The 26252-nt window shown below is 44.2% G+C and overlaps 1 protein-coding gene across 5 annotated transcripts in view; it reads right to left on the bottom strand.

Annotated features, from left to right (window-relative positions):
• The window catches only part of CADPS (calcium dependent secretion activator), a 171036-nt gene that overhangs the window by 17250 nt on the left and 127534 nt on the right, over positions 1-26252 (bottom strand). For 3 of the 5 annotated variants that reach the window (XM_072347840.1, XM_072347841.1, XM_072347842.1), the window contains 8 exons: positions 24386-24542; positions 23362-23503; positions 17217-17363; positions 13660-13815; positions 10309-10456; positions 6292-6366; positions 5295-5378; positions 1609-1641 (listed from right to left, as the gene is read on the bottom strand). In XM_072347840.1, the coding sequence (XP_072203941.1) occupies positions 1609-1641; positions 5295-5378; positions 6292-6366; positions 10309-10456; positions 13660-13815; positions 17217-17363; positions 23362-23503; positions 24386-24542 (942 nt within the window). The remainder of the gene's footprint in view (positions 1-1608; positions 1642-5294; positions 5379-6291; positions 6367-10308; positions 10457-13659; positions 13816-17216; positions 17364-23361; positions 23504-24385; positions 24543-26252) is intronic. The other 2 variants (XM_072347843.1, XM_072347844.1) reach the window with 1 other exon arrangement.

The following is a 26252-nucleotide window of genomic DNA, read 5'->3' as shown; positions in this document are numbered from 1 at the left end:
GAAAAACAATGAGGACAAACAAATGTGGCAGTAGTCAAGTGTTACACTTTCAAGCAATTTCCAGCGGGCTGATCGTGCAAGGTGGCACTGAAGGCATTGCTTTGTGTCCGGCAATAGCAGCAGTGCCTGCCAAGCTAGATTTAACTGGCAGGTATCTGTTCAACCACGCCGTTTCCCCTCTTTCCCCTACAACGGGGACCTGAAGCAGCACGGCAGTGCTGGCTGGCGGTGGGGTGGGAGTTGTGTGGGGCTGGCTGCTGATTTTGTCAGAACCAGTGTAAACATTCGAGTGAGCAAGTGGGAGAGAACCGCCGTCCGTGTGGGAGAGACCACATGGATTTGACATCATCTCCTATGTTGGGTGCCCCAGGGGAACAGTTCTATGCTCAGACTCGTAGTGACTAATATTAAAATGTGCCTGAGTGACAAGGAGTGTCAAATAAAGAATCTCCACATTTGTTAGGACATGAACAATGTATTCCCCCCTCCCTCCAATGCTCTCAGTAACTTGTTTCTACTGCTCAAATAGAACAAGATGCAGATCTCTGCGCTGGGACATCTCTTGATGTCTCCAACAAGAGCTCTTCATGTTCCAGAGCTTGTCTTCATGCTGGACTAAAGGTGCAGTCCTTTCACTGGAAAAGTCTATCTATCGTGGGAGAGAGAGTGCAAAAGATGCAGCCCAAGATGCAAAATAGATGTCTCCTTGTCATATGAGAACATGCGGCCCAACTGCATCCACATGAGATGCCTGACCACTACACGTGCAGGTCACCAAACTCAACCCAATCACTCCTGACTTGTGCCGACCAGACGGACCGAAGCAGGATTTGTGCACTCTATTAAGGACTGATCTTCATTTGTAATCACCCCTCTGCCTATAGCATAACAGCAACCCCCTATTCCATCCAAGATTCACAAACATTACTTCAACTCCACTTCAGTGTTTGTTTCTGGCAAGTTAAGTGCTCCAAGAACACCAAGGTCTCTTTGCCCTATGAATCAAGGTCTAATCAGAGCTGATGATATAGAATATTTCTATACCAATTACAGAAAAAAAAGTAACAAACGATTTTCATTAACAATTTCCCAAACACATGTTGTTAGATCACCACCATTTCCCAAAATGAATAATAGAGTCATTTCCTTTTCTAATAGAGAGAAATAAACCAACCATTAGAAGAACACAAATAAAATAGATTAGCTAATGTGTTAGACATGTGTTGGCTCAGTTCTAACATGTCTGGACCTTTTTGTTTGGAAATTGTTCTGTATTTGCACAAGTCCAAATGAAGAATTAACAGAATGCACCGTTCCAGCTTTTATTTTCTATTTTCTTTTTTCTTTTTTTCTTTTTAAATTATTATTATGATTCAAGCCAATTGTATAATGGTGGCACCTTTTGAACACCACCTGCAAAGGAGTGCCTAAAGAGCCTCACAGGTCTCTGTAAGAGGGTAAGTGGAGACGTTCTTTCCAGTTCAAATGTTAGAAGTGTGAGGGCCAATGGTTCAACCTTGGCTGTTAATGTGCCATGTGGGTTGCTACACACGCCATAAAACAAAGCACAAAGCAAATTACTATACAAGTTGTTTAAATTGTGCTTACGGGTACGTCCACGTATTTGGAAGCAGCCTTCACCTGTAAAAGGAACAAAAACAGAGTCACTATGGGGACGCTTTCAGGCTTTTCCTTTGAACAGCTGCAATGTGATGCAGCGCTGAGTAGGGGGAAAAGGATGACAAAAAGTATGTTTCCTACCTAAAACAACAGGGAAGAGTGGTGTTTTTGTCATTGTTAGGGACATGCACATTCACTGCTCTACAGGCTCTAATAGCAACAGATGAGTGTGGGTGCTGTGCTTCTCCCTCCTCTCCTTAAGCAAGCAGCAGAAGACGGGGCTCACCAGGACACACTGTTATTGCCCTGGGGTGGCCTTGTTCCACACTCAGTGCCATGTATTGCTCTGAGCAGTGACTGCCCCCATGGGAGCTGTGCCTAAGGGTGCAGCGGTGGCCCCAGTGAGCACCACGTCTCTTTGCAGGATGGCACAGCCATGGGTTCCAACACAAGCACTGTGCCCTCATGCATCCCACCTTGCAACCGGGGTGCTTTGGCACCAGAACAGCACCCTAAAGCCTCTCAGCCTCCTGATCATTGTCAGCAGCATGAGGATACATGATGACCTTTTTTCTCCCCTTTTTAAAGATGCTATTTTCTGGAGGGTACCGCAGGGAGGACCCTGCACTCTGAGGTGTCCATGCGAGCCTTTCAGACCCCAAATGTGGTTGCCTGTTGCCTGGCACACGTGGCAGGGTGTCCCCAAAGGCTGGGTCCAACTTTTCCAACTGAGCAGCTCCCAGCTGGCCAGAGAGACCCTTTCACCACTGCAGCATAAGGCACCGTGTCTAGAAAGTGTCTAGCTGGGATTTTCCACAACACTTCTGCTTTTAATTAGGGTAAGCGTTGCCGGCCATCTTTGTTTGGGTGTAAAAGCTCACCTGCTTTTAAATATTTCTAAAGCTACCATTAAAACAGCCTAAATATAACACGCACACAGTTGCATCTTGGGATGAATAAATTATGTGTCCCGAATGAGAGAATGAATGTATGTGTGAGACAGAATGTGAGAGTGGGTGGAAGTACTCATATGGTGTGTGTGGGGGGTGCATAATTAAGCACAATGAGGCGATACAAAAGACCAGACTGGTGGTAATTACTGAGGTGAACGCTGCAAGCACTCGCAGTGCCTGGGCAGCAGGTGCAGGGAGGGCAGGAGGGGCTATGGGGCCATCCCCAGTGCTGGCTCCTGGGGGCAGAGAGGGCTGGAGTGGTACGGGGTAAGTCCCAGGCATGTGTTGCCAAGCAAGTGGCAAAACAGGGAGCTGGTGGTTTTCAAGTGGCACAAGGGATATGGTTTAGTGGACACGGTAGTGATGGGTTGATGGTTGAACTATCTGATCTTAGAGGTCTTTTCCAACCTTAATGATTCTGACTCTATACAACTTGTGCCAAGCGCTGGCTCCCTGAGAAGAGACGATGCTCATCTCACTCACAGGTATGCCTGCTCCCAGCTGCTGCCTGGACACCTCGCACCAGAGCTGCATTTATCCCCACTGCTCCTTCCTGGGGCAGCCAGGGGAAACCTGGATCGAAGCGCTGCTGAGCCCAGCCCAGTGCCACCGCCTCTCCTTCCCCCCAAGCCAAGAGGCAGCAAGAATAGCTCAGGCAGCTTCCTGCCATCCCCCCCCTCCACCCACAACAAAACTGAGCTTCTTCTCCTGCCCACTCCCCTTTAATCAGAATAATTACTTGTTTTTCTTTGAACTCAGATTTGGCTACATTCAGTGAGATTTCCAAACTGCCGGATGTTGTGTGATTTTTGCTAGGCTGCCGTTTTTCACAAATGATGTGACTTTGCCATGAAACGTCTCAGTTTACCATACAATTTTTGTGCAGAACAAAAATAAGATCTTTTACTTCTGTCTCCCTCGGGTAATATGCAGTCTTTAGTTTTAATTACCGTAGGTGTAATTCTCCGCCTACGGAGGCCATCCAGATTAAAGGGAGTTTTAGCAGCTGTCATTCCTGTGACTCAGTGGAGCTTCACATGCAGACACCCATCCAGGGCCTGGGCTGCTGCTGAGATGCACTTGAATGTAGCAACACACAGAAATAAAATTAAAAAGAAAAAAAGTCTGGCCAAATTTAGAAGGGTATTTTCCCCTCAAAGTGCTCCACGAGGGGAAGTGGCTACTGAGAATTTATTAGGACAACAGATGCATTAATTTTATCTCGAATTTCGAGGCAAGAATTGGAAATGAGGAGAGCCTACTAGGTGATAAAACTGTCTGTCACAAGACCCCTGGTTACATGCCACTTGCCGAGAGCCTGGAAAGCACGCGCTGAAAGAAGTCAGGAGAAGGGGGTGGGAGTCTAATGCTTCCTAGATCTCAGCGGCTTGGACCATAACACTTTGTTGTATTTGTTCAGACAGGGAAAACGTGGGAGGTGGTGCAATCATGCTGTAACAAGAGAGAATTTCTGTATTTAGCACTGCAAAAACTAAACACAGAGAGTTACAGGGAGTGGAGATGCTCGGCACAGGCTTCCCAAGCGCAGTACTGAAGAGGTCAAGGCTGTCCCCCAGCCTCTCCTTAACCACAACACCCAGCAAACAATGGGACCAAGTGAGAGCTGTTCCCTGCCCAGCAAGGAGCCCCCTGCCCCTCTGCAGTGTCTCTTAGTCCTTGCTGGGACCCAGGGGAGACATTATGGCTCTCTACAACTCCCTGAAAGGAAGCGAAAGAGAGGTAGGGGTCAGCCTCTTCTCTCAGGTAGCTACAGAATGTGAGGTGATGGCCTTCAGTTGTGCCAGGGGATGTTTCAGTTGGATATTAAGAAAAAATTAGTCTCATGAAGAGTGGTGAGACATTGGAACAGGCTGCCCAGGGAGGTAGTGAACTCACAATATAGACCTGGAGGTATATGAGAATTTCAATGCAACTTTCCAAGCAACCCCACACACTCTCCATTATGAGCCCAGGTGAGAGAAAACAAGTGCTCTTGTAAATTCTGTAGCCGTGTACTTTCAGAAGACCTTTGGAAATCAGCTACGATGTGTTTGCCTTAAAAAGCTGCCCAAAACCCTTTGTGGAATGCAGCTCAGATTGCTAAATACTTGAGAATACCAAGGCCAGTTTTGCCTGGATTCTTGTCCAGTACATTTCTGGTAAATACCCAATGTGATGAGCTGTGGATTGCTTCTGCAGTGCTGGGGTGAAACATGACATCAGAGGCTCCTTATCCATAACCTTATTGGTAGGGTATTTCCCCCTATCTCTTCTAGAAAGAAAAATGGCACTCCCTAGAATTCCTTTATTTAGTTTCTTAAAATGCTCACTGTTATGCCTAGAAGAATAAAAGCCACAAACCCATCCCATGAGGTGGCAATGAAGCAACTTCTTTAACTAGGGAACTTGGATTTACAGTGCAGCTTCATATGCTTCTTCAACAGAATGAACTCCACCGACCCAAATGATAACTGATCGTATCTTTACATGATGCTACAATATGATGACCTACGCTTTTCAGGCATCCAAGTACTGAGCACAAGGTTTGTCTGCTCACGTGGGAATTTCAAGAGTCCAAATATCACAGAATGGCACAATTATTATGTAGCTGACCTAGTCCTGGGAGAGCAGGAGATTATAACTAAGGAAAAAGCCTCCAAAACAACAGCAACAACAACAACAAAAAACCAACAAAGAAAGGAAGATACAGTCTGTACTTACAGTAAATGACAGGAAAGAAGAAAACAAAGTTCCTTCATCGTATCTAGACAGTTTGGCCAAGACTCCTTCCAAAATGGTGACAAACTACGAACATAAAAAACACAGTGACTATTTTCAATAATTGAACAAGGGTGTACAAATCAGGTTTGGCTTTAGAGAAGCCATTGGAGCTCTCAGCACTGCCAAAGGGATGGACAACGTGGCCTCGCACATGGGGCCATGGGACGTGGGGAAGGGATGTGGGCGCAGTGTGGCATGTGGCAACCAGCACAGCCTCTGCTAGGGAAGAAGTTGGTGGTCCTTGCTCCAGTACACAGTGTCAAGCATGCAGCTAGATGGCTGTTCTTATGGAAGAATCCAACTGGCATATGTTTAAAGGTCTCCACTGTATAATAGGGATGACTTGTTCTCAGAAAGTTTGAAACTACAGGAAAAAACACCCTGCCATCTTCCTCCCTACCTCCCAGCACCCCGTGTGTTAGCACGGCACACCAGACCTACACAACACTCATTGGGAAATGCTGGCAGCCAATCTAGAGGAGCCGAGCCTGATAAAAAACACAGTTTCCAAACAATGAAACCTGACATTTAGGAATGCATTTCCCACTACTGTTGCCTCTAAATGACTTTCTGAGGAAAGCATATGGTGATCTTGGGTCCCTATGGTGATCATAGGGGTGGTGACCAGCCTGAGTGACACCCAATGTCTACACAGCTGTGCCACCCAACTGCATGGGCTGATGCTGGTACCCCACAGATAGAAATTCCATTGTTTAAGACCACTTCTGGGCTAGTATGCCAATCCTGCTAACAGCGTAATGCAACTCATGCAGTTCCTAATCATCAAAGAGTCACTATGAAAGGCTGGGAAGATTTATGATCATTCCTGTGAAAAACAAGAAGCCAATTCAACATCTTAATGTGTCATATTTTAATGGAAACACATATTAAAAAGCATTGTTAGCAGTGAATCACTTCACCTGAAGCTGAAGGTTACCTTTGCCACTAGGAGTGTTATCATTTCTTTGACAGTTTCCTCAATTAGTTCATCTATTTTTGAATGGTACTGGTGCTAAAGAAAAATAAAAGAAAAGGTGGAGGAAAATATTAACATTGATCATAGGCAAGAGCTTTATGGTCACCAGTCTCTTCCTGAGGTAAACATTGCAGCAGTATTAGCCTGAAGAACTATGCAGCTGATTCTCTTGTGCTCTACTACAGTGGCCTGTGATTATTTACAATTAGGGACCTTGAATCCAGGCAGATCCTCCATCAGTTTGTGGAGGAAGGGCAACCCTTCCCTCCTCTGCATGCCTGCAGTTCCCAGAGTCACAGCCACACAAGGGAGGGGAGGCTTTACCATGACTGGGAGTTTTCAATGGGCTGAACCACCGAGGTGGTGCTCTGCAGTCTACTTCAGCACAGCACTCAAAGGTGTGCGATGTGTCAGGTTCAGCAGGTACAAAGTTAAAACAAAGCCCTTGTCCAAATGCTACGCTCAGTGACTCTAAAAACAGATTTTAAAGAAACCCATCAAATGGAGACCATTTTTTTTTTTCCTCATGCAAAAGATGGCACCAAGTGTAGAGCTTTGTGCATCAGCAGACCTGCAGCTCACCTCGGCACTGGTGACCACAGCCACTGCTTGCAGCAGCTCTGTGTCTGTCTGCAGCCCAAATTCTGCACATGCCAAACCTTCCTCAGCTCGGGAGCTCTGCTGCAATCAGCTGCAATATGGCTAGAATAGGTACTAAAATACAGTCTTCCACTAATTTAGAAAAGACCTGTTTCCAATACAAGATTTAATTAGTGAAAACATACAGTATATTCTTATTTTCAATGGACTGAGAAAATGCTGATTATGACTGCTTTCCAACACAAAACATTTGATTTTTCAGTCAAACATTTCAAGCATTGGTGCTAGTCACTATATTCATTACCACTTGGCATTAATATTGTTTTAAAATGTTAACATCAAATCACATTGAAAGAGACAAATCTGCTTTAAATACTAATCAGACTTTGGGAACGAAGACTGTGAGGGCTTTACAAATGCTAGATGCTGGTCTCAATGTCTGTCAGCAGTCTGAACTGCTCTACTGTTCCTGTTTTTTTCCTTTCTGTGACAACAACATATTAACATGGCAATTTAGAATGAAGAAAAGAAGTCGGACACACTTACCCACTCTTTAGCAAACTTTTCAGATGGTTGGGGACAGAAATAAAGAGAAAAGTGCAAAAAGACAGGAAAAAGAAAATATGGAGATAAATGATAAATAAAAATCAAATAGACAAAAAACAACAAAGGGCCTTTTAAATGTGGTTATGATAACAGCGTCATGCACAGCAACAGAAACAAGTAGCGGGGAAAACAAAATGTGAGCAAAACCTTCCACTGAAACGTCAGAGATTCCTGACAGTAGTATTTGCAGCAAGTACAACAGGACATGAACTATCTGCTGACAGTCCTCTATAGGCTGTCCAACAGCAGGGCAGGGGTCTGCGGTGCTGCCTACAAGCCCACTGGGGCAGGGCAGGCTGCACCCACCTAAACATAAACCAACAAGCAGTGTTTGCATTTGGAGATTCCATTTCAATGTCGAGACGTATAACGAGTCCCTTGTAGCAGTCACAGTTGCCTATGATTCATGTGTTTAATGCATTTAGGCCCTTGCAGATGGACCTGGCACAGCTGACACGGCTGGAGACCTGTCTGTAGCCTGAAAGGGACTGGTAAGAGCTGGATATGGGTGAGAGATGCTGACGTCCTCAGCACACAAAGTCAGGACTTGCTAAGGAAGATGCTAAAGGAGCTGAGTGCATATTGGGGTTATCTTCCTCACCATGTTTTCTTTCTGGACCTGTATTTTGTGTGTGTGTGTGGAAGACCTTTGGCTGACTTCTCAGGAAGGAGGTGGTCAGACTGGGAAGGTGAGCAGGAGAGAAAGTAAAGAATAAGAACAGCTGGAGGGCTGCCAGGGCTCTGGGGATGGATGAGAAATGAAAGAGGTGTGGGAGATGGCTGGTGGAAGAAGAGCTCAGCACCAAGGTGGTCAGATGAAATGTGATGGCACTGGCCTGCACCTCTCCATCCCCAGGAAAGGATGCTTAAAAAAGCAAGTAAGAGCACTGACAGAACAGAAATGCAGCTCTGAGAGCTGGAGAGGGCCCTACGCAAATCCAGAGGCAGTGTCCAAAGGGGTTGGACCACACCTTCCCATTAGGATGCAAAATCTGGGTCAGATTTTGCCCCTGTGCTGGCAACTGATAAGTGACACCCAGAGCAGCATTCAGAGTTGGCTGGCTCCTAAACCAGCCTTCCTAACAGCTCCCTCTGCATTACCTAGGAAAACACCTGAGGTTAAAGATCACCCAACTGGTTTGCTTTGCTCAGTGCAGCCACTGCTGCTGGCGGAGTTCACTGAGGCTTTCTATTAGCTCTATTATTACAATCCGTAATCAGTGCACTACAATGATTCAACTTGACTTTATGTGATGAGTATCTTGCCTTGTCATGTAACAGATTGTGTGTACGTTGTATTTCTCTAAGGACCATCTGACCTTAGATATTAAATAGAAACATACTAGACCAACTGAGAAACATTTAATACATACATTTATCCCCTTAGATGTATTAAAAATTCAGAGGAAAAATAAATATTTAAGATGGTAAAGTATGTTTACCAAATGTTTTAACAGCTGCCTTTAGAGACAAGGAAATGGAAATGAAATGATGGGTGTTTGTTTCACAGGGTAATGCTCTCAAAATGCATTCAAGTATCTGATAAAGTGAGCGGAATCGAAGGTGAGCTTCAGAGAAAGGCCACGGAGTGGGAGGAAGCCCCAGAACGAGGGCATAAAGTGCACTAAGTCTGCCTGCCCACATACAGCTCTGACAAGGAAAAACCAGAAGGCTGTTCCATGCTAAAATGTCATCCCCTTAAAAACCCCACAACATCTTTTCCATTGTTACCACTGGGACTGGGAGAGCAGTGGTGGCATTCTGCCCCTTTGCCCATAAGCAGAGTTCTGGTCCTTAACCATGACCAATGCCTTGTAGAAGCACCTCAACCTGCAGCTTCAGGAAGGGGAGGTAGCAATAGCCAAAATGAAAAGCAAACTGATGGGGTGTAGAAACACACATTAAAAGGAAGAAAATAAAAAGGGAGAGTGTAAACCATCCTGCAGCCCTACATGGCAACTTATGCACTGCTAATTTACATCTGCTTTGCAGGTCTCTTAATTCTGCTGTTAAAACCTCTTACCCCTGCAAGCGCTGCTTGCCACAGGCTCAGTGCTGCCATGCCCAACACCTCCTGCAGCAGCTCAGGCAGATCTGTGATCACTGAGCATCACATGTGAGCAGGGGAAGATACAGAGAAGTCCTGGTCATGCTATAAACAGAGGCAGTTGTGCCATGCAAACACTTCACCTAGAGATTTTATGAATGCAAGGAGCTTGCACTCAAGCTATTGGAATCAGTTTGATCTCCAAAACATCCCCATTAACAACTTGTCATGAAAAACCCAGAAATCCAGGATCTTGCTGGTTACAGCCTGTATTCAAGGAAATCACAACCAATGGAATTTCAGTCTACTTAAGTAAGTTCTTATTTCTTTTTCCATTCAAGAATCTTGGCAACGACTTGGCAGTGCTGTTTTCCATGTGTCTGTGACCAGAAAACAGCCATACACAGAAGTCTGTTGCTGATACCTGGCTCCAAAAGGGGGTTAATCATTTAATACATATGGTCGTCACACATTAAGCAAGCTTCAGAGGTACCTTATGCCCACCATAGTCCTTGCAAAAAAATCATTCCTAAGTGACTGGGATTCTGAATGTATAAAAGTATCAGATTTATCTGATAGCAATGCCCTGCATATTCATCTGCACTCTCTATGCGGAAGGCTAAATCCACAACTGATAACACATCTCTGAACCCAGCACAACAGGAGATAGGAAATTTCATTACGTTGCCTTTAAAAGCTGTGAAAAGAAGAACCTGCATTTTTACCTCCTGGCCCATTTCCATGCTGCAAAGCTTTGTTGACTGAGCTTTGGCATCTACCATGACATTAAACATGGTGCATATTGATTGAGGGACTCGGAAATCTGTTGATCGGCTGGTTTTCTGCAGTTTTACTTCAAATGCAATCCTGGTTCTGTTAAGGAAAGCAGAAAAAGATGCTTCAGTTTCTTTTTAAAATCCTGAAGCTGGTAACAATGTGAAACACAAGGCTTAGAAGAGTTCAACAAAACAGAAAGCTGAGTGCTACTGGGAGCGTTACAGTACAATCCTTACAAATGTGCTTTTACTAAAAGTGATTTTCCAGTTTAAAAAGAAACACACTCCCCAGAATATACACTATTTATAAAGTGTGCAACGGTTTCAGAGACACCATGACTTTCTCATGCTTGATAAACAGTGTGATGATGCTACAAGCAGCAGTGTCAGCGTACACCTATCATTTGGATGCATTAGCTGATTTACAACCACAAATAGCAAGCCTGCTGCATTAAAGGAAGCTACTATTGCTTGATGATATCTGCTACAAAAAAATGGTAACTTCTTCATTGCTTGACTGAAAGTACACTGTTGGATCATTACGGCTTTGGGTCTGCATGACTTTCTTTGCTTACCAAAACTTCCTAGGCAACTCAAAGGTCATAGAAGTGATCAACCGAGAACAGAATCATAGAATCACAGAATCATAGGATGGACTGGGTTGAAAAGAACCACAGTAATCATCCAGTTTCAATCCCCCTGCTATGAGCTGGGTCACCAACCACCAGCCCAGGCTGCCCAGAGCCACATCCAGCCTGGCCTTGAATGCCTCCAGGGATGGGGCATCCACAGCCTCCTTGGGCAACCTGTTCCAGTGTGTCACCATCCTCTGGGTGAAAAACTTCCTCCAAATATCTACCCTGAACCTCCCCTGTCTCAGTTAACAGGCACAGTTATGTATGGATGAACATACATGAGCCCACACAGATTTCTGGAAGTAAAGACTACAGAATTTGATCTGTTCTGTGTATGAAAATACCAAGTTGTTTTTGACCAGCATCAGGAAGCTCCACAGTACGGTGGGCATTGTCTCATCTTTCTCCTGAGCCCCTCAGCAGATTCCAGGGGTACTTCACTAATCTAACCTAGCACAGAACAATTATCACATCAGACAGAATCTGCCAACAAATTAACATAGGAACTTCTATTTAGAAATAACAAATAATATCAGCTGCAGCTCAGGAATAACTCCAATCTTGAAAGATCCCCCAAGGTTTATGCAAATGAAAACTAATTTACAAATGTGAAACTCCTGTTCTTGGGATCAGATCTGAACTGGTATGGAGGTCCTGCTGCCTGGATGCATTAGCAGAAGAGCCCTGCCTTGCAAGGGCTGCTTTCCTGACAGCCTCGAAATACAACCGAGCGTGGAAGGCGAGGTGGCTCTTCCATGGCATTCAACAGTTCAGAGACAGACGCGAAGAAAAATGTTGTGTCAAACTGAAATTGCTAAAGAAACCTTAGCCAGGCCCTGTTTGCAGGTGATATAAATAGGGAAAGCAGCATATTGGTTTACATCAGCAGTGGCATTTGAACTGATTTAATTACCAGTGCCAGATTTAGCCTGGACTCGGGGACTAGAATCTTGATAATTACTGAAAGGACCAAAAGTGACTGGGATTTTCCATCTCCTCTCAGAGATAAGCATGTTCCTACTTACTTATGCTTAGAACCATTATATATAGTCATACCATTACAAGCTGGGCCAGGTTTTCGCAGAGGGGCAGTATATTTGTAGAAGGGTTGGAGCAGTTGGGAAGAAAAAGCCAGCTCTCATCCTCAGATGTACCTGGAAACGTGCTTATTTTTCCCAGTTATCTCAGTCAACCTCACCTATCTTATTTCTGTAGATCATCACAGCTACAACTGCACTGCAGATGCAGCAAAGTTGCCCATCGAATCACAGAATCATAGAATGACTTGGGTTGGAAACAATCTAAAATATCATCTGGTTCCAACCCCGTGCCATGGGCAGGGCAGACAACCAGCTGAGTAGGCACCACAACAGGTTGACCAGGACCACATCCAACCTGGCCTTGAAGACTCCTGGGATGGGTCAAAGTCCAGTTTCAAAAGGAACAGAGTCCAGGAACTGCCTCATGCTGTCTCCAGCAGGGCATTTGCTGTTTACAGGAACAAACAGAACTGTATTCACTCTTAAATAACAATCTGACAACTGAAGATCAGCATCCATGCCAGCCAAAGGACCAAAACCAACTGCTGCAATGTAGGGTGACTTGCTCAAATCAAAAGACACCACAGCCACCTCATTGCTTTCAGAAGGGTGAGAGCAGGCCTTGAGCTGCCTGCTGCCAGCAGGCGAGCCTCCTGCCTCCATCTCGGGGACCAACCGTGCCTTTTCCTATGGTGACGTTGGATATCCAGACTGTGAGAACGTGTGAACAACAAACCCCATGCTCGCGCTTGCGGAGTGGCCAGGCAACTGTGGTATAGAACAGCCACATCACACATTGCATCTATTATTAGCAGTACCAGCTGTATTTGGAACTCGTTTTGCCTTTGGTCTGTCTCTTTGTCTATTAATTTTTGCGCGATGGAATGCAAAGTTCATTCCTTCCTCCTGCCTAATCAGCTCTGACACCAAATGAACATAAATTACTGTGGGAAGTTTGACAATTTATCGGTAACATTTTGTTTTCAGAATGACAGCTGCCTGTGTGTTTGAAAGTTTTTAAAGAAACCTCTCTCTTTTGGAAGACCTGCAGGTGAGCATCCTGCATCGTGCTGATGATGCACTGCCTTTATTCTTTCAACAGCAGATGTGAAGCCTGTGTGCCAAAATACACTATCTTTTTTTTTTTTTTTTTTAATTATTATTTTCTTTCTTTTTCTTTTTTTCCCCCCATGGATCTGTGTTTTCTAGCTGGGATCTTACTTGGGGCTATGCCTTCAGCATTCAGCCCTGCTGACAGCAAACTGCACTGATAAAGACTCAACCTCTCATGAGGTGCCAACAAGTTAACAGCCCATAAAGCTTGAAACTGTGGTTGGTTCATTGCCTTCCTGCCTTCTTGTGAATACAGAATCATAGAATAATTAAGGTTGAAAAAGACCACTAAGATCACCCAGTCCAATGATTGACCCATCACTGCCATATGAATGCACTCTACAGAGTCTCAACAACGTGCTTGCGGAGCCCACAGCTCACAGCGGTGGGTGCCTTTGTGCTCAGCTGGTGCTGGGCAGAGGTGAGCTGTGGCCATGAGTAAAGCACTGATAGTGAGACAAAACCAAGTGTTGCTCCCTGTGAGCTCCTGTCTAGCTCATGTGCACACGTACCTCTTCACACAGGACTCGATCATGTCACTCGCCATAAGCTTCAAGCGCTGCTCCAAGTGTTTCCCAAACTCCTCCTCAGGCCAGTGCAAATCCCGGATGAAAGTCTGCAGGGCATCCAGCTTCCAAAACAGATCTTCTGAGGTGCCTGATCCATTGCTGGCAGGGCAAAAGGAGAACAAAAGTCATAGGTGGCATCGGGCTCCCTGTAACCTGATGTGGAGACCATTCCTGCAACAAGTGTGGAGCAGACAGTAGTTTCATACACAGGACAACGCTGGCAATCTCCACCATCAGGATTTTGAGTTTTACCATACAGTTGCCTAATCTACCTTGCTGTCATAACCCACAAAACTCTCCAGACCAGATGAGTGAGACAACACCGAGTTACACATATTAACAGGAAGAATGTGCGTATGGTAAAAATCAGCCTTAGTTAATAACCACATTAACATATGCGATTATTAAGAATTAAGGCCAGAAACTGTGGTAGAAAAATCCTCGGTCAATAATAACTACCATACCGGAATGTATGCAGTTATTAAGATGTGGGGTCTCATGCAATCCTCCCCCCTCCAAACCATATCTTTAGGTGGCCTCGTCCCACCCGCTGAGGGCCCAGCTCTGGGGAAGGGGCAGTGCTAACAAGTGGTGCGCGAGGACACGCGTTAGCTCTTAACAGCTGGAGAAAAACAGGGGGTAAGTCCATTGAGCTGAGGGCACTGGGCACTCATAGCCAGGTCTTTTGGCTGGATTGACTGCTGCAGCTCTCCACAGATCCGCCTCTTGCAAAGGCATCTATAAGACAACAGATTTTCCTTTTTTTTCTTTTTTTTTTTTTTAAATTTCTTTTGCAACATCTTTGGCCTGTCACAAAACTTTACATTTCTCTCCATAGCTTGTATTCTCGAACCCACACCCTTGCCCAGATGGAAGTCTTTGGTCCTGCAGCTACACCGGCTCTTTTCACAGTATAATTATATCTCCCAAACCTCCACTGACAGAACAAAAATATAGAACTCGATGGTGCTCTGTTGGTGCAGAGGAATTTATGCATCCATAGCCCTTCTCCCTCCCTCTCTCCATCTCTCTCACTTTTTTCAGAGCAATTACCAAGGGAGCTTCAAGAGTTTCGACCCCCTCCTCGCATACCACTAATGCTAACACAGTAATTTATAAGATATTTAGCACACCATGCATCACCACTTGTGCCGACATCATCTATAGAAACAGATGAGGGAGGGTGTTTCTATTGTGACAGATGCCAGCTGCATTGAGTTAATGCCAGAGGAAATCGGAGCCAATGCATACATGGCTACCACCAGGTGAAAACTATGGTCCCAACATGCGGGGCCCTGTGGTCCCATTAGCACAGGGAGAACGATAAAGAGCATGGGTCATCTCCATGGCAAGAGAAACAGATCTGACACTAAGCAACAGGTAACACATCCTTGATGGAGGGGATGGGTGAGTAAAAGGAAACCAGGAAAGTGAAAAGATAAAGAATCAGGCATTTCCTTTAACCAGGGGACGAGTGTGCAGAAGGCTCCAGTGCTGATCTAGCCACCGATTTTTGGATTCTCCTGGTTCAAACCTCTGCCCGGGTGTAAGTAAGCTTTAAGAGTCTAAACCCAGTTTTGGAAATGCATGGATTTGGATTTGTGTCTGAAATAATTAAGTATGTGCAAAAGCAGTAATTGGTATTTACCACAGCAACATTATCACACCCATTTGGTCTCAAAATTTTAGAATTAGTATTTTTGGTCTTTTTCTCACTTTTGATTAGGACTACATGCGAGTTAACAATATATTAGGTTTACTTCCAAGTTGCACTGTTAGTATTTTGCTCGTGAGCACCGCAATTACTCCAGTCACACAGGCAGCTTGCAATATACCATTAATGTTCACATTTTCAGAGGGATTATCCAATTTTCTGTCATGACATGATTCTTATCTTTTCAAGGCAATACCACACAGCATGCACAGAGAAAAAGATTAAAACTTTCAAGTACTCTTTACAGGCAACTGCCTAATCTAGCCTTTAATACAGCTCTCTTAGCATGAATATGAGTTGTATCGCTTTGAAACAAAAAACTGAAAAATCTAATAAAAAAATTAAACACCAGTGTTTGCTTTACTTACGGTTCATTACCACTGCTCTGCAGCAAAGTCTGTGCATGGCAGAGGCATTTGGTGGACCCCAGGTGTAGATGTAACCTAGGGTGTTCCAGTGACAGTGATGGGGGAGAACCTGGGAAGCTTCTTTGGTTTTATTCTTTAAGAGAAAGGAGATGGCAGGGAAAAAGCAACTCATCTGTGTAGAGCTGGCTGAGACCATTTCATATTAGCATAACCATAGATAGCCCAGGAGAAATGGGGTGACCCAAGATCCTGTGTTAGGACATCTTGAGACACCTACTGCCTCCAACGCAGAGGTCTGGGCTTAGCCTGCTTGCACTTCTCTCTGCACTGGTTGGTGGCTGGGACCTTTAGGGGGAAAACTGGAGTAAGAGCAGAAGCTGCCTGATGTGTGCTCAGATGGGGATAAGCAGAGCTGCCCTCCTGAGCACCTTGAGCTCACACAAGGAGCCAGAGTAGAGCCTGAGGCTCCTAGGAAGCACCTGTATTAACACAGTGCCCATTTTCTCCATCCACAGACAAAGGTTCATTCTGAAAGTATCTCTCTTTAGTTGGCCAAAGGATTACTGTATTGGTTGTTAATATACAGATGGTAGCAAATGTACAGAAGGAATAAGCAAAGGAAAACTCACCAGTGGTGGTGCCTTGGCTGAAGAAGCTGGGGCGGTCCTCACTGGAGAGCAATCTCCAAGAGATGCTGCCTCAGTGGGAGTCAGCCCTTAAATGAGGTCTCAGAGGGGATGGAGTTGAGCTCCACCCCTTCCGGGAGCACAGCTACATCACTCTCACCTGTGCTCCCACAGCTGACCCCACACTTGCCTCAGCTGATTAATCAGAGGTTCAGGCTGTGATTACCAATCTCCCATACAGATTACCTAGGCTACAGTGATGGACATGGAATTTCAATTGCCCTCTGGGCCCTCTCACAACCTGAATAAGAGTTGTTCCTCTATGTTAAACTGTTTCATCAAAATCAAGACAGTAATTATCATCTGGGGAATGTGGAACTTGCATTAAATAAAATTCAGTGTTAGATCTACATCTGGTCCACAGAAATTGGTTGACTGGCATTGAAGTTGGCTCATCTTCTCTTTTGGACAAAACTCTTTTCTGAGACACATCATTTCCCATTATGCACTCCGTGTTTCATATGTTGGCCAGAACATGTCCCATTGGTGACAGCTGTTTTGTAAAGCAAGATACTCGCTCAAACTCTCAGTGGGAGTAAGAAAATTTTCAAGATTTATACAAAAAACCCTCAAAATACACATGCCAGAAATTCATCAGTGTCTCATTCAGAAAACGTCTAATTAACTGTATCACTCTTTAAAGTTTTATATAATGCACAGAAACAAACAATACATATCCATGCCAAGATGACTTTAAATTTAAATGAGATCTAATTTGAACTGAATACACACTCAGAATCATAAATAGCAGCCATCCATGACGGTGCAGAAAAGCTAGGCATTTGTGGGATGCCTAGCGGGATGTTAACTGGTAGATTTGGTACTTTAGGGAGATTCACATTTGGTAGATTCACATTGGGCAGATTACTTGTTAAACTCCTGTGGAAGAAACAGACAGAAAGAAAAAATACCATAACAGTGACAATGCAGATGTAGCAGAAGCACGTGACACTTATAAACAAATCTGCAGAATTCACAGCACGACGACAGTTAGGAAACTAAAGCAAAACATTTCAGAAAGAAGCATGGGTATGGAAGCTTAACTGTATTGGTTTTGCAGTCTGCAATCAAATGCAAGTTACTTAAAGAAAAAAAAAAAAAGAATGAAAGGAGAAGGGGAATCACAAAGTAGCAGATTAACGGAGTACTCAAACACCCACGCAAAATAACTTAACCTTCAATTCCTGATACCGTTTCAAAGTGCGGGGAGCTGCCTTTACTCGGAAAAACCTATCTCGTCAGGAAGTGAGTCTCGGTTCAAGATACTCAGGTTGGATGGATACATGAAATAGCTGAACGAAGCGAGCTCCCAGAAAAGTCAGGGTGCTTTTCTTGGCATCAGGACTCAAAATAATAAACACAGTTTGAAATTCTAACTCTGCTGAAGTTCTTCAGAGTTTTTCTTGCCACCAAATTCAACGAAGCCAGGATTCACTCCAAAAACACTTGTTTTTCTTGTACTCTAAAAATAACAAAGCTATGCTAAAATCTGGACTAATCACTTCCTAAAGGAAGACTTGTGCCCTAAATTCAACCTTGCATTTCTGTGTCTCACAAGTTGCCCAGGTCCACATATGTGCACTTTGAATGAATTGCATTTAATACATTTGGGGCTGGTGTACAAACATTCCTTGGCTGGAAATGGGCCAGGGAGTGATTAAGGCAATCAAAAGTTAATTTATGAACCAAGTGTACTTGAGCATCATGACTTCAGCAAGCATTTTCAGATATGCAACTGTTATGCAGAAAGAGATCTTTTAAAAATGGGCTAATGCATTAATTTAATCTGAAACATTGTTTTTCCTGAAACAATGTGTGGTATAGCAACACCACATGCCTGAAGTTTGCAAAACACCATCTTTTCTGGATCATTATTTGAGCTCGGTAAAAGTGGAATCAGGACTTCAGGCTTTCAGCTTCGTGTTGTACTGCTGAAGCTTCTCTGTTGATGTGCATGGACCCAACTTTGGTGTTCAGGCTTCTGTTGGTGGAAAAAACATAATCCAAAACCTTCTTCCAGTGGAAAAAGAATACGTCTGTTCTGGTTTTCTTATGTTTCTATGCTTCTTAGTAGATTGGATTTCACTTTATCTGCTTGCTCTCTTTGTTAGACAGTAAGCAGATAGGAGAATTCACTGATGTAACAAAGCCACCCATTGTTTCCATTCATCCTGTATCTGCCTATTAAGATGATATGATTACTGAATGAGACACAGACTTCACAGTGATTGAGAGCGTGTTAAATCTTCAGAAATGGCACTGCATGTGGTTAGATACTGCTGCGGAATAAAGAAATAGCAAGAGGTGGACAACATATAAATGTATAAGGAAAAGCAACTTAAATAACTTAGCCAGATGGTAAATACATAAATCAGAGGACCTTTGGTTTTAATATTAAAATTCAAGAAGTGACAGTGTTATATTAATAAAAACACTGTATTAATAAAATGTGACTTCTAGAGTAAACAGTATACTATATTCACACGGAAACATATTTCTTTTATACAACACATTATTTTGCTGATGCAAGGATATGTTGTGAGAATAAGTTAGTACTCCTAAAAGGAAACAGAACAGCAAAATAATGCAGTGTATTACGTTAACATACAGTAACTAATTTTAAAAATATTCTCCTGAATTGACATGCACAATTTTGCAGGTTCAACTCATCTAATTATCTGACTAACAGTTGCAGTGAGACCTGTAAAAAATGATTAATATTACCAACAAATGTTCCAGCCCGCAGTTGCTCAGACCATAAAAACCACAGGTCCAAGAAGAGAAACCGTATCTAAAAGCCAGCCATGCCTATTTAATATAGATGGCTAAATATAACCTCAGCCATCAGGCAGGGAATGTGGGCATTTGGATCAACAAGATGAGTTCTGTCTCATTTAAGAAGCTTTGGGACTGGATCCTGATACGTTTGAGAAGAGACGTGCACTCTGGAGCTGTACTGCTTGTTATCCTGGTTTCTTCTGCTTCACCCCATTTGCTGGCGATGGAAATGGCTTTCACCTGTGCTGCCAGTGAGGGAATTCTCAGTGCAGACAGACTGGCAGCACACCGTGCCAGCATCCCCACGCTCGCACCCGCACCGTGTGGAGATGCTGATGGCAGGAAACACGTTGCAATGCACAGGGGCCACTCCTGCAGGGCTGCCCCAGGACAGGAAGGAGGGCAGGAAATCACCGTGCTTTTACCGAGGGGTCTCCTGGTTTCAGAGCAGAACTAAATGAGAGCCCTGGCCCGGCAGCAATGCTGAGGTCCTACGTGATGGTTTATGGATTGAAGAGGCAGATGCCTGTCTCTTCCATCACCAGAAATGCTCACTACCTTCCTACCTTCCTGTCTAGGCTGAGCAAATGCTCCAGAGCAAATCTTTTCACAAAAGCCTTGATGTGAAGCAAAGAGCTTATAGTGAAGTAGGCAGTCAGATCTGTGCTCTTCCTCTCTCTGACTGACACCCAGAATAGTAACAGAAATACTCATTTTCACTACAGCAGTGCCTTCTCTGAAGGGGAAACATTTTTCACTAGCACTATAGCTTTACAGTACACCTTCTTCCAATGCTTAATATAATCACACGGTTCAATTTCTTACATTTTACATGAAAGACAAATTCATAAAGTTTGCAAAGGGTCAGGGAACAATCAGCGGATGTTAAAGGTAAGATGAGAGCGCAGCCAAGGACAGCCTCAGGTCAGTCAGTAACCTCCTCATCAAGCAGCTCAAACTGGCTATCCCCGCACCAGCTTTAGCATTTGCTCAGAAAGATCTTCCAACACAGACACACACACACTGAGACACACACACACACACATACGTGTCTGCTGGCTGCAGATCAATCAGCGTTCCCTGGGAAGCAAGCACGAAAAACCCATTGCACAACCCTACTTTTCCAAGACCTCTCAACTCACCAGAGAACAGACCTGCTCTGTATCCTCCGTATTTGGATGACTGTGCTAGGGACAAGTGTTCCACGCTTCTCTGCGTGGATTCATACAAGCACACCAGCTGCTCTAGCTATAGGGCAAGGACCCCCTGCAAATTCAGCAGCTCTGCAGAGGCAGCTTACAGAGCCCTCATGAGCACATTACATCGGTGCTTTTTCCCCCGTGTTTTCAGTACTTCACAGTATCTCCCTCACTGTTTGTGATTTCTGTACCTAACTCTTTGTAGCATAAGGTGCAGAGTATTCAGCAATGAAAATAGAAGAAATACATGCTTGCAAACTGCCATCTGGTCAGGTTATGGTGGGCTACATATTTCAGCCTTGACTGCAAGCATGAGTGTAGAGATACCCTTTCAAAAGCCTCTGTGCTGCGGAACAGTTTCCTGGCTCAGAGGAGATAATGATACTTCCTTCTTGCATTTCACTGCAGAGATCTGAAGTGGGACTGCAGGAGTCTCAGTGCAGAGGACATTTGTAACGACCTGCCTTTCCTGGCCAACCTGAAGGCCCTTCTTCAAAGCAGAGCAAAACCATGGAGCCATGTTCTGACAGCGGGCCCTGTTCCAGAAAGTTTCTGCTGGACAGTCTGCAGCAGAGGGCTGAGACTTGGATGGGAATTGGCTGGTCTGAAATACTGGAGCATCACTAGCCTGAAAACTCAACTGTGCTTCAGTGGACATGTAAGGTAAAAAGGAAGTAGATACAGGAAGGCAAATGAAACCAACTTTATCTCTGACCTCAGTTTTTCCTGCAAGTTCACTGTAGATCCGCCAAAGAAGAGCAGTTGGTCTGCCCAGGAGGCAAACGATGAAGATCCTCAACAATTAGTTCTGAACAGCGCCTCAAAGCTGTCATAAGGTCTTAGGAACAGCACCCCCCTTTCCCTTCACACAGCATGTGTCACCCTCTGTTGCTTGCTGGTTCCTCTCCTTGCTGGGTCTGATTGAACAAAGGCAGCATTTGCAACTCACACCTCTGTGTGCGAGACACAAGAACAAATAGCAACTAGTGAAAAAAAACCCAGAGTTCATCCTTTCACCAGAAGGACATGAGCTTCTTGTGAAAAGCACCCACTTTCCTGCTGGAACAAAGCATTTTAATACTCAAGGCTGCACGACATGTAGATAATCCATCCCGGGCTTCTGCTCAGAACTGTGATGCTCAAAGCATTCTGTAGTTGAAGCTCCCCAAAGGGCAAAGCCGCTACAAGATAGCGAAGAAAAGACCTTTGAAAAAGTGTCAAAGATAACTTGAAAATGATAGATATTGGCATACCCAGGGACAAAGCGTTTTGACAGGCAAGTACCACAGCCAAGTACTCATGTACATCCACAGTTATGCCACAAGTCAGAGAATGCCAAAATAATATCATCTTCTGAAAAAAAGAAAAAAAGCAGAATGGATTGCTTGCGACCACCCAAACGAGGTGGACAGTTACACTGAATTAACTGCCTCTGTTTCATAACAGACAGGAGATACAAACAGATTCATTGCTAAAGCAGAACTCTGAAATGAAAGTTAATGCTAACTTCGAAGTGCAATTCTGCTTGAAGGAGTGGCTGTAAAAATGGCATTCTCCTACTCGAAAGATCTATTTCTTCTATGTTTTCTGGGTCACATCTGCTTATTTGAAACAAGATTTTTTAGGATTTTTAATCTTGTTAGCCTGCAGACCAAAGACAGCAAATGGAAAGTGAGAGAGACTCCTGAACGCCAGCCACTTAACCCCACTCAAAACAGAGGAGATGATCAGGTGTCAAGAAAAGGCCTGTGATTTGGCAGGCAGAATCCGTATGGATGCTGAGGATGCTCACGAAAGAAAGGAAAAAACCTGGGTAATCAGATTCCAGGTTGCATATGGGAGGCTGGCTGCTGAACAAAATCTCTTTTCCTTGTAAACCGAACATATTTGGTGTGAAAAGCCCTGAAAGACCACACGTTCTTTTACACAGCAACCTCTGAGAGCACAGTGTGACTTAACTTTGCCTAGAGAATCACAAAGAAGCAGAGAAAATGTGTCTGCAGAAGTCAGCTGGTCTGAGTCCCCAGTCTGGGACACTGTCAGCTTCTTGGTACTTGCATAGGGTCAATCTTTCCCTTTTAAGTCTGTTAACAGAAGGAAAAGTCCATTCTTTTCCATCACAGGACCCGATATGAGTTTTTAGAGCAAGCACAGCAGGGTTCAGCAGTGCTTCAAAACCTGTGAAATAACAGCAGCAATCTCAAGCAAATGCCACGTTTTCATATTCACCAGCTCCTGAGTTCCATTCAGATTTCTCTCAGGCCATTCATTTTTTGCTTGCCAACCCCTACCCCTCCACATCCAATAACTGGTTCTGCTCAATGGCTCATCACATCACATCCCCTCTGGGCTGGTCCCTCCTGCATCCCTGCAGCTGCCTGGGGCTGGGACAAGCTGAGTTGATGGGGATGCTGCCCACAACCACTGACCATGGGGGTGATGTGCTTTCCCTCCATGGGGTGGGTGGAAAAAATGAGTATTGAGAAAAATCAGTACAGCAGTGATTCACTCAGGTTCTAGGGCTGTACTGAACACGTCAAAGCAAGGTTTTTTGTTCTGAAAAGGAGCTACCTGTGTTCAAAAGCAGCGCTGGGACAGGCCTCTTAGGATGGGATCCAAAAAGCCATGCCAGCTAAGAAAGTTTTCACATTTTCAAGCTTCCAGGTCCAAAAGTACATGGTTTGAACTGAGGCAGAAATGCATTTCAAACAGCAAATATAATTTCCTTCATTAACTTCAAAACCTTGAGGAGTTCAGGCCTTCTATTCTTACTTAGCATTCAATTAGAAAACATCAAGCACTTTCTGCACGTCCAAATCTAATGTTTCCTAATTCATCTCTGTATGAATTTCCATCCATTTGCACCCAAATTCCGATTGTATCAAAGGAGGTTTCCTTACTTTACTGGCTCCCATGACTCCCGCTCAAAGCCCCTGTGAATTGACTGTGCAATTGAGGACTCCATCAGATCGACATATCTAACAACAAGTGGAGCAAACAGGTCTTGGAGGTGTTTGTGGAACTTTCCATTGCACAAATTATCTAGAATAGATAAATAAAAGTATAGTAAGAAACTACTGTTACTAAAAGCTCTGTAACAAACCACAGCGTGGCACTTCATTACAACAACGAGTTTGTCAGCAAACAGATAGAAACTCTGAGAACAGAACAGGAGCTGGCATCGAGCACCAACGCTCACGACAAAGACAGCAGGAATGGCACCTTCATCAAAACAGACAGACAGACAACAAATCTTCTTTCCCGTTAATGTCAGACTCACAGGTTACAAATACATTGTTACCTCCTGGGAATAAAACGGGTGTAAGAAATACCGCATGGCAAACATTATGGCTTTTGCAGGTAGGAGGATTGTTTCTTATTCAGTTACTCACTACCATGGCACTCTCAGAGGATGAGTCCCCGCTTCGTGAGTGGTGGGGTTTGAAGGCATGGGCCTTCTCCATGCCTTGGAGAAGTGCCTTATTTCACAGAGCACCATGCTTCTGAATTCCTCTTACTCTCATTTAATTTAAATCTTTCCCTTCCTTCAGTGAAGTGTTTTAAAGTAGGGACTGGTTTGCTCCGAGCTAAAAAAATGCAGCACCCACATATAAAACAACACACACATTTAATGACGGTGTACATAATTCCCTGCTTGTCAGGCAGCCATTACAAAAGACTTGAGAAGATGAAACAAAATAGAAGTTCAACTTCTCACCTTCATCTGAGGCATTTGACTTAAGGGGTGTCTGTGTGTGCATCAGAGAATTGCTTTTTTCTAGTGGAAGTGGAACCAAACCAAGCCGATGCTAAGAGTCTGCACTGTGCCTCTCTACCCAGCTCAGCTCTCTGTGCAGCACAGAGAAGTATTAGCAGTAACCTGAGCCGCCCACTGAAAAGAAATGACCAAAATACAATACATACAGTCACTACGGAGGAAATCGTTTAGAAGCTGAAAGAGTGGAAAGCTGTCCCACGTGTCGGGGGGTTGCACCTCTAACGCAGCATCCATATCCACCGCAAACAGCGACAGGAAGGTCTCCGCGTGCTCAACCATTAAGTCTGACCACCAAGCAAAGGCCTTGGTAGAAAAAGATAACAGAGCAGTATGTTAGTTCCAATAAAGCACAGTCACAGATGCTAGGCCACAGATCTCCAAAAAAATGTGCACCCCGTGGAAACTACCTTTATTGTAAAGAGAACAGTGCTTTCCAGTGCTAGCCTGCACGTCCAGTGCTAATCACGGGAATTAGGCACTGCTGTTGTCATACAAAGGTTTCCTGCAGAAGATCTATTCAGGGCTCCACCATAAAGGCAGGCAGGTGTAACATGGCAGAGAAGGTTCTGTCTGTTCAATTTACAATAAATTACTTGATTCATCCTTAGTTATGCTAATGATCAGAAAACAACGAATTCTTCTTCCAAATGATAGAAATCGGGGAGTTTCTTCACTGTGGGTGGGTTTTATGCTGTTTTTCAGCAGTTTGGATTTTATTTGGCTTCCTTACTTCTATTTCCCTTTAAAAAACCACCTAAGACATTAAAATCTGCCCTAAGTCCCTCTCACTCTTATTTGGAAGTGATTCAAGCATCACCTGTAGAAGTTACGACAGCACTGTTCATTTTACATGGCCAGCTATACACATCATCTAAATACACTACCACCTTCATTAATGCTACTTATCAAGAAACAAAGCTCTATTATCAACATGCCAAGATTTTAAAAAATAATAAAAAAAAAAAAAGCTCTACAAGCCTGTATTTTCAGAGGCAGGAAAAAATATATATATATGCATATCTAATCTATCTTGAAAACCAAGAAAGATCAGTGAAATAACTCATTCTCATGCACATGGGTCCTTCAGACTGACTGGACGGGCCCTCTGATGTGACATTCACATCATACATGGCTCAGATGTGAATGTTCCAGACGCATGCATGCGTGTTTAGTAATCACTTCTGGCTGGGAACATGCAATGTGAGAAAGGCTGTCGTTAGGACCATGTGCTATAATTTGTAAGCGACAGAAAATTACTCAGTGACTTCAAGGATCTGAGAAATGGCTTTCCAGCACTTTGCAAGAGAAAGAAACCTCTAGCATAGGCAGAAGGCTAGAGATAGAAAAGACTGGGTGTAAGGCATTCAGTTCAGAGGAACTGCCATTCAGGGAGGGGTATTTTTTGCCTCCTAGAAGGAAGCTTTTGGCAGATGTGAATAAGCACGATAGACTTCAGCTTTCTCAAAATGCCTTTGGTTAATACTGTTCTAGAGAAACATAGAAAACAAGTCCAGCTGTGGGTTCTCTTGGCCACAGCGAGGGACTCATACCCCCAGACCAGGTCAGTGCCATGGACCCCTATAATAGTTCTATTTTGGACTGACTTTTCAGCAGGCAGCGATGCTGTCAGGAGGTTTTTGGGACTATTTCCATTCCTTTCCTCCCTCAAAATACAAAGCAGACTGATGTCATTCTGCTGTTATTCCATGAGTTGATATAAACTGGTGTTAAGACATGCATAGGTTGAATGTGACATGGGGCATTATGCACCCTGGGCACATTTCAGATGTAAAATAGCCAAAATAACCAAATAAACCCCAAGCTAATCTTAGTACTGGGCCAGCCCCATGGTGGGAATGGGAGAGATGAACTGTGCTATGAAGTAACTCCATCCCTGGGATATCTGGGCAGCCCAATGTCTGCTACAGTGGAGAATCCAAGCTGGCCCCAAAGACCATTGGCAACCAAGGTCCGGGGGGTGGAAGAGAGGGGAGACGAAATAGCATCTTCTGC

This window comes from Excalfactoria chinensis, chromosome 12, assembly GCF_039878825.1.
Source record: "Excalfactoria chinensis isolate bCotChi1 chromosome 12, bCotChi1.hap2, whole genome shotgun sequence".
Classification (NCBI taxonomy): Eukaryota; Metazoa; Chordata; class Aves; order Galliformes; family Phasianidae; genus Excalfactoria; species Excalfactoria chinensis.
The sequence above is the reverse complement of the archived record's forward strand: the minus strand, read 5'-3'. Positions and strand labels throughout refer to the sequence as shown.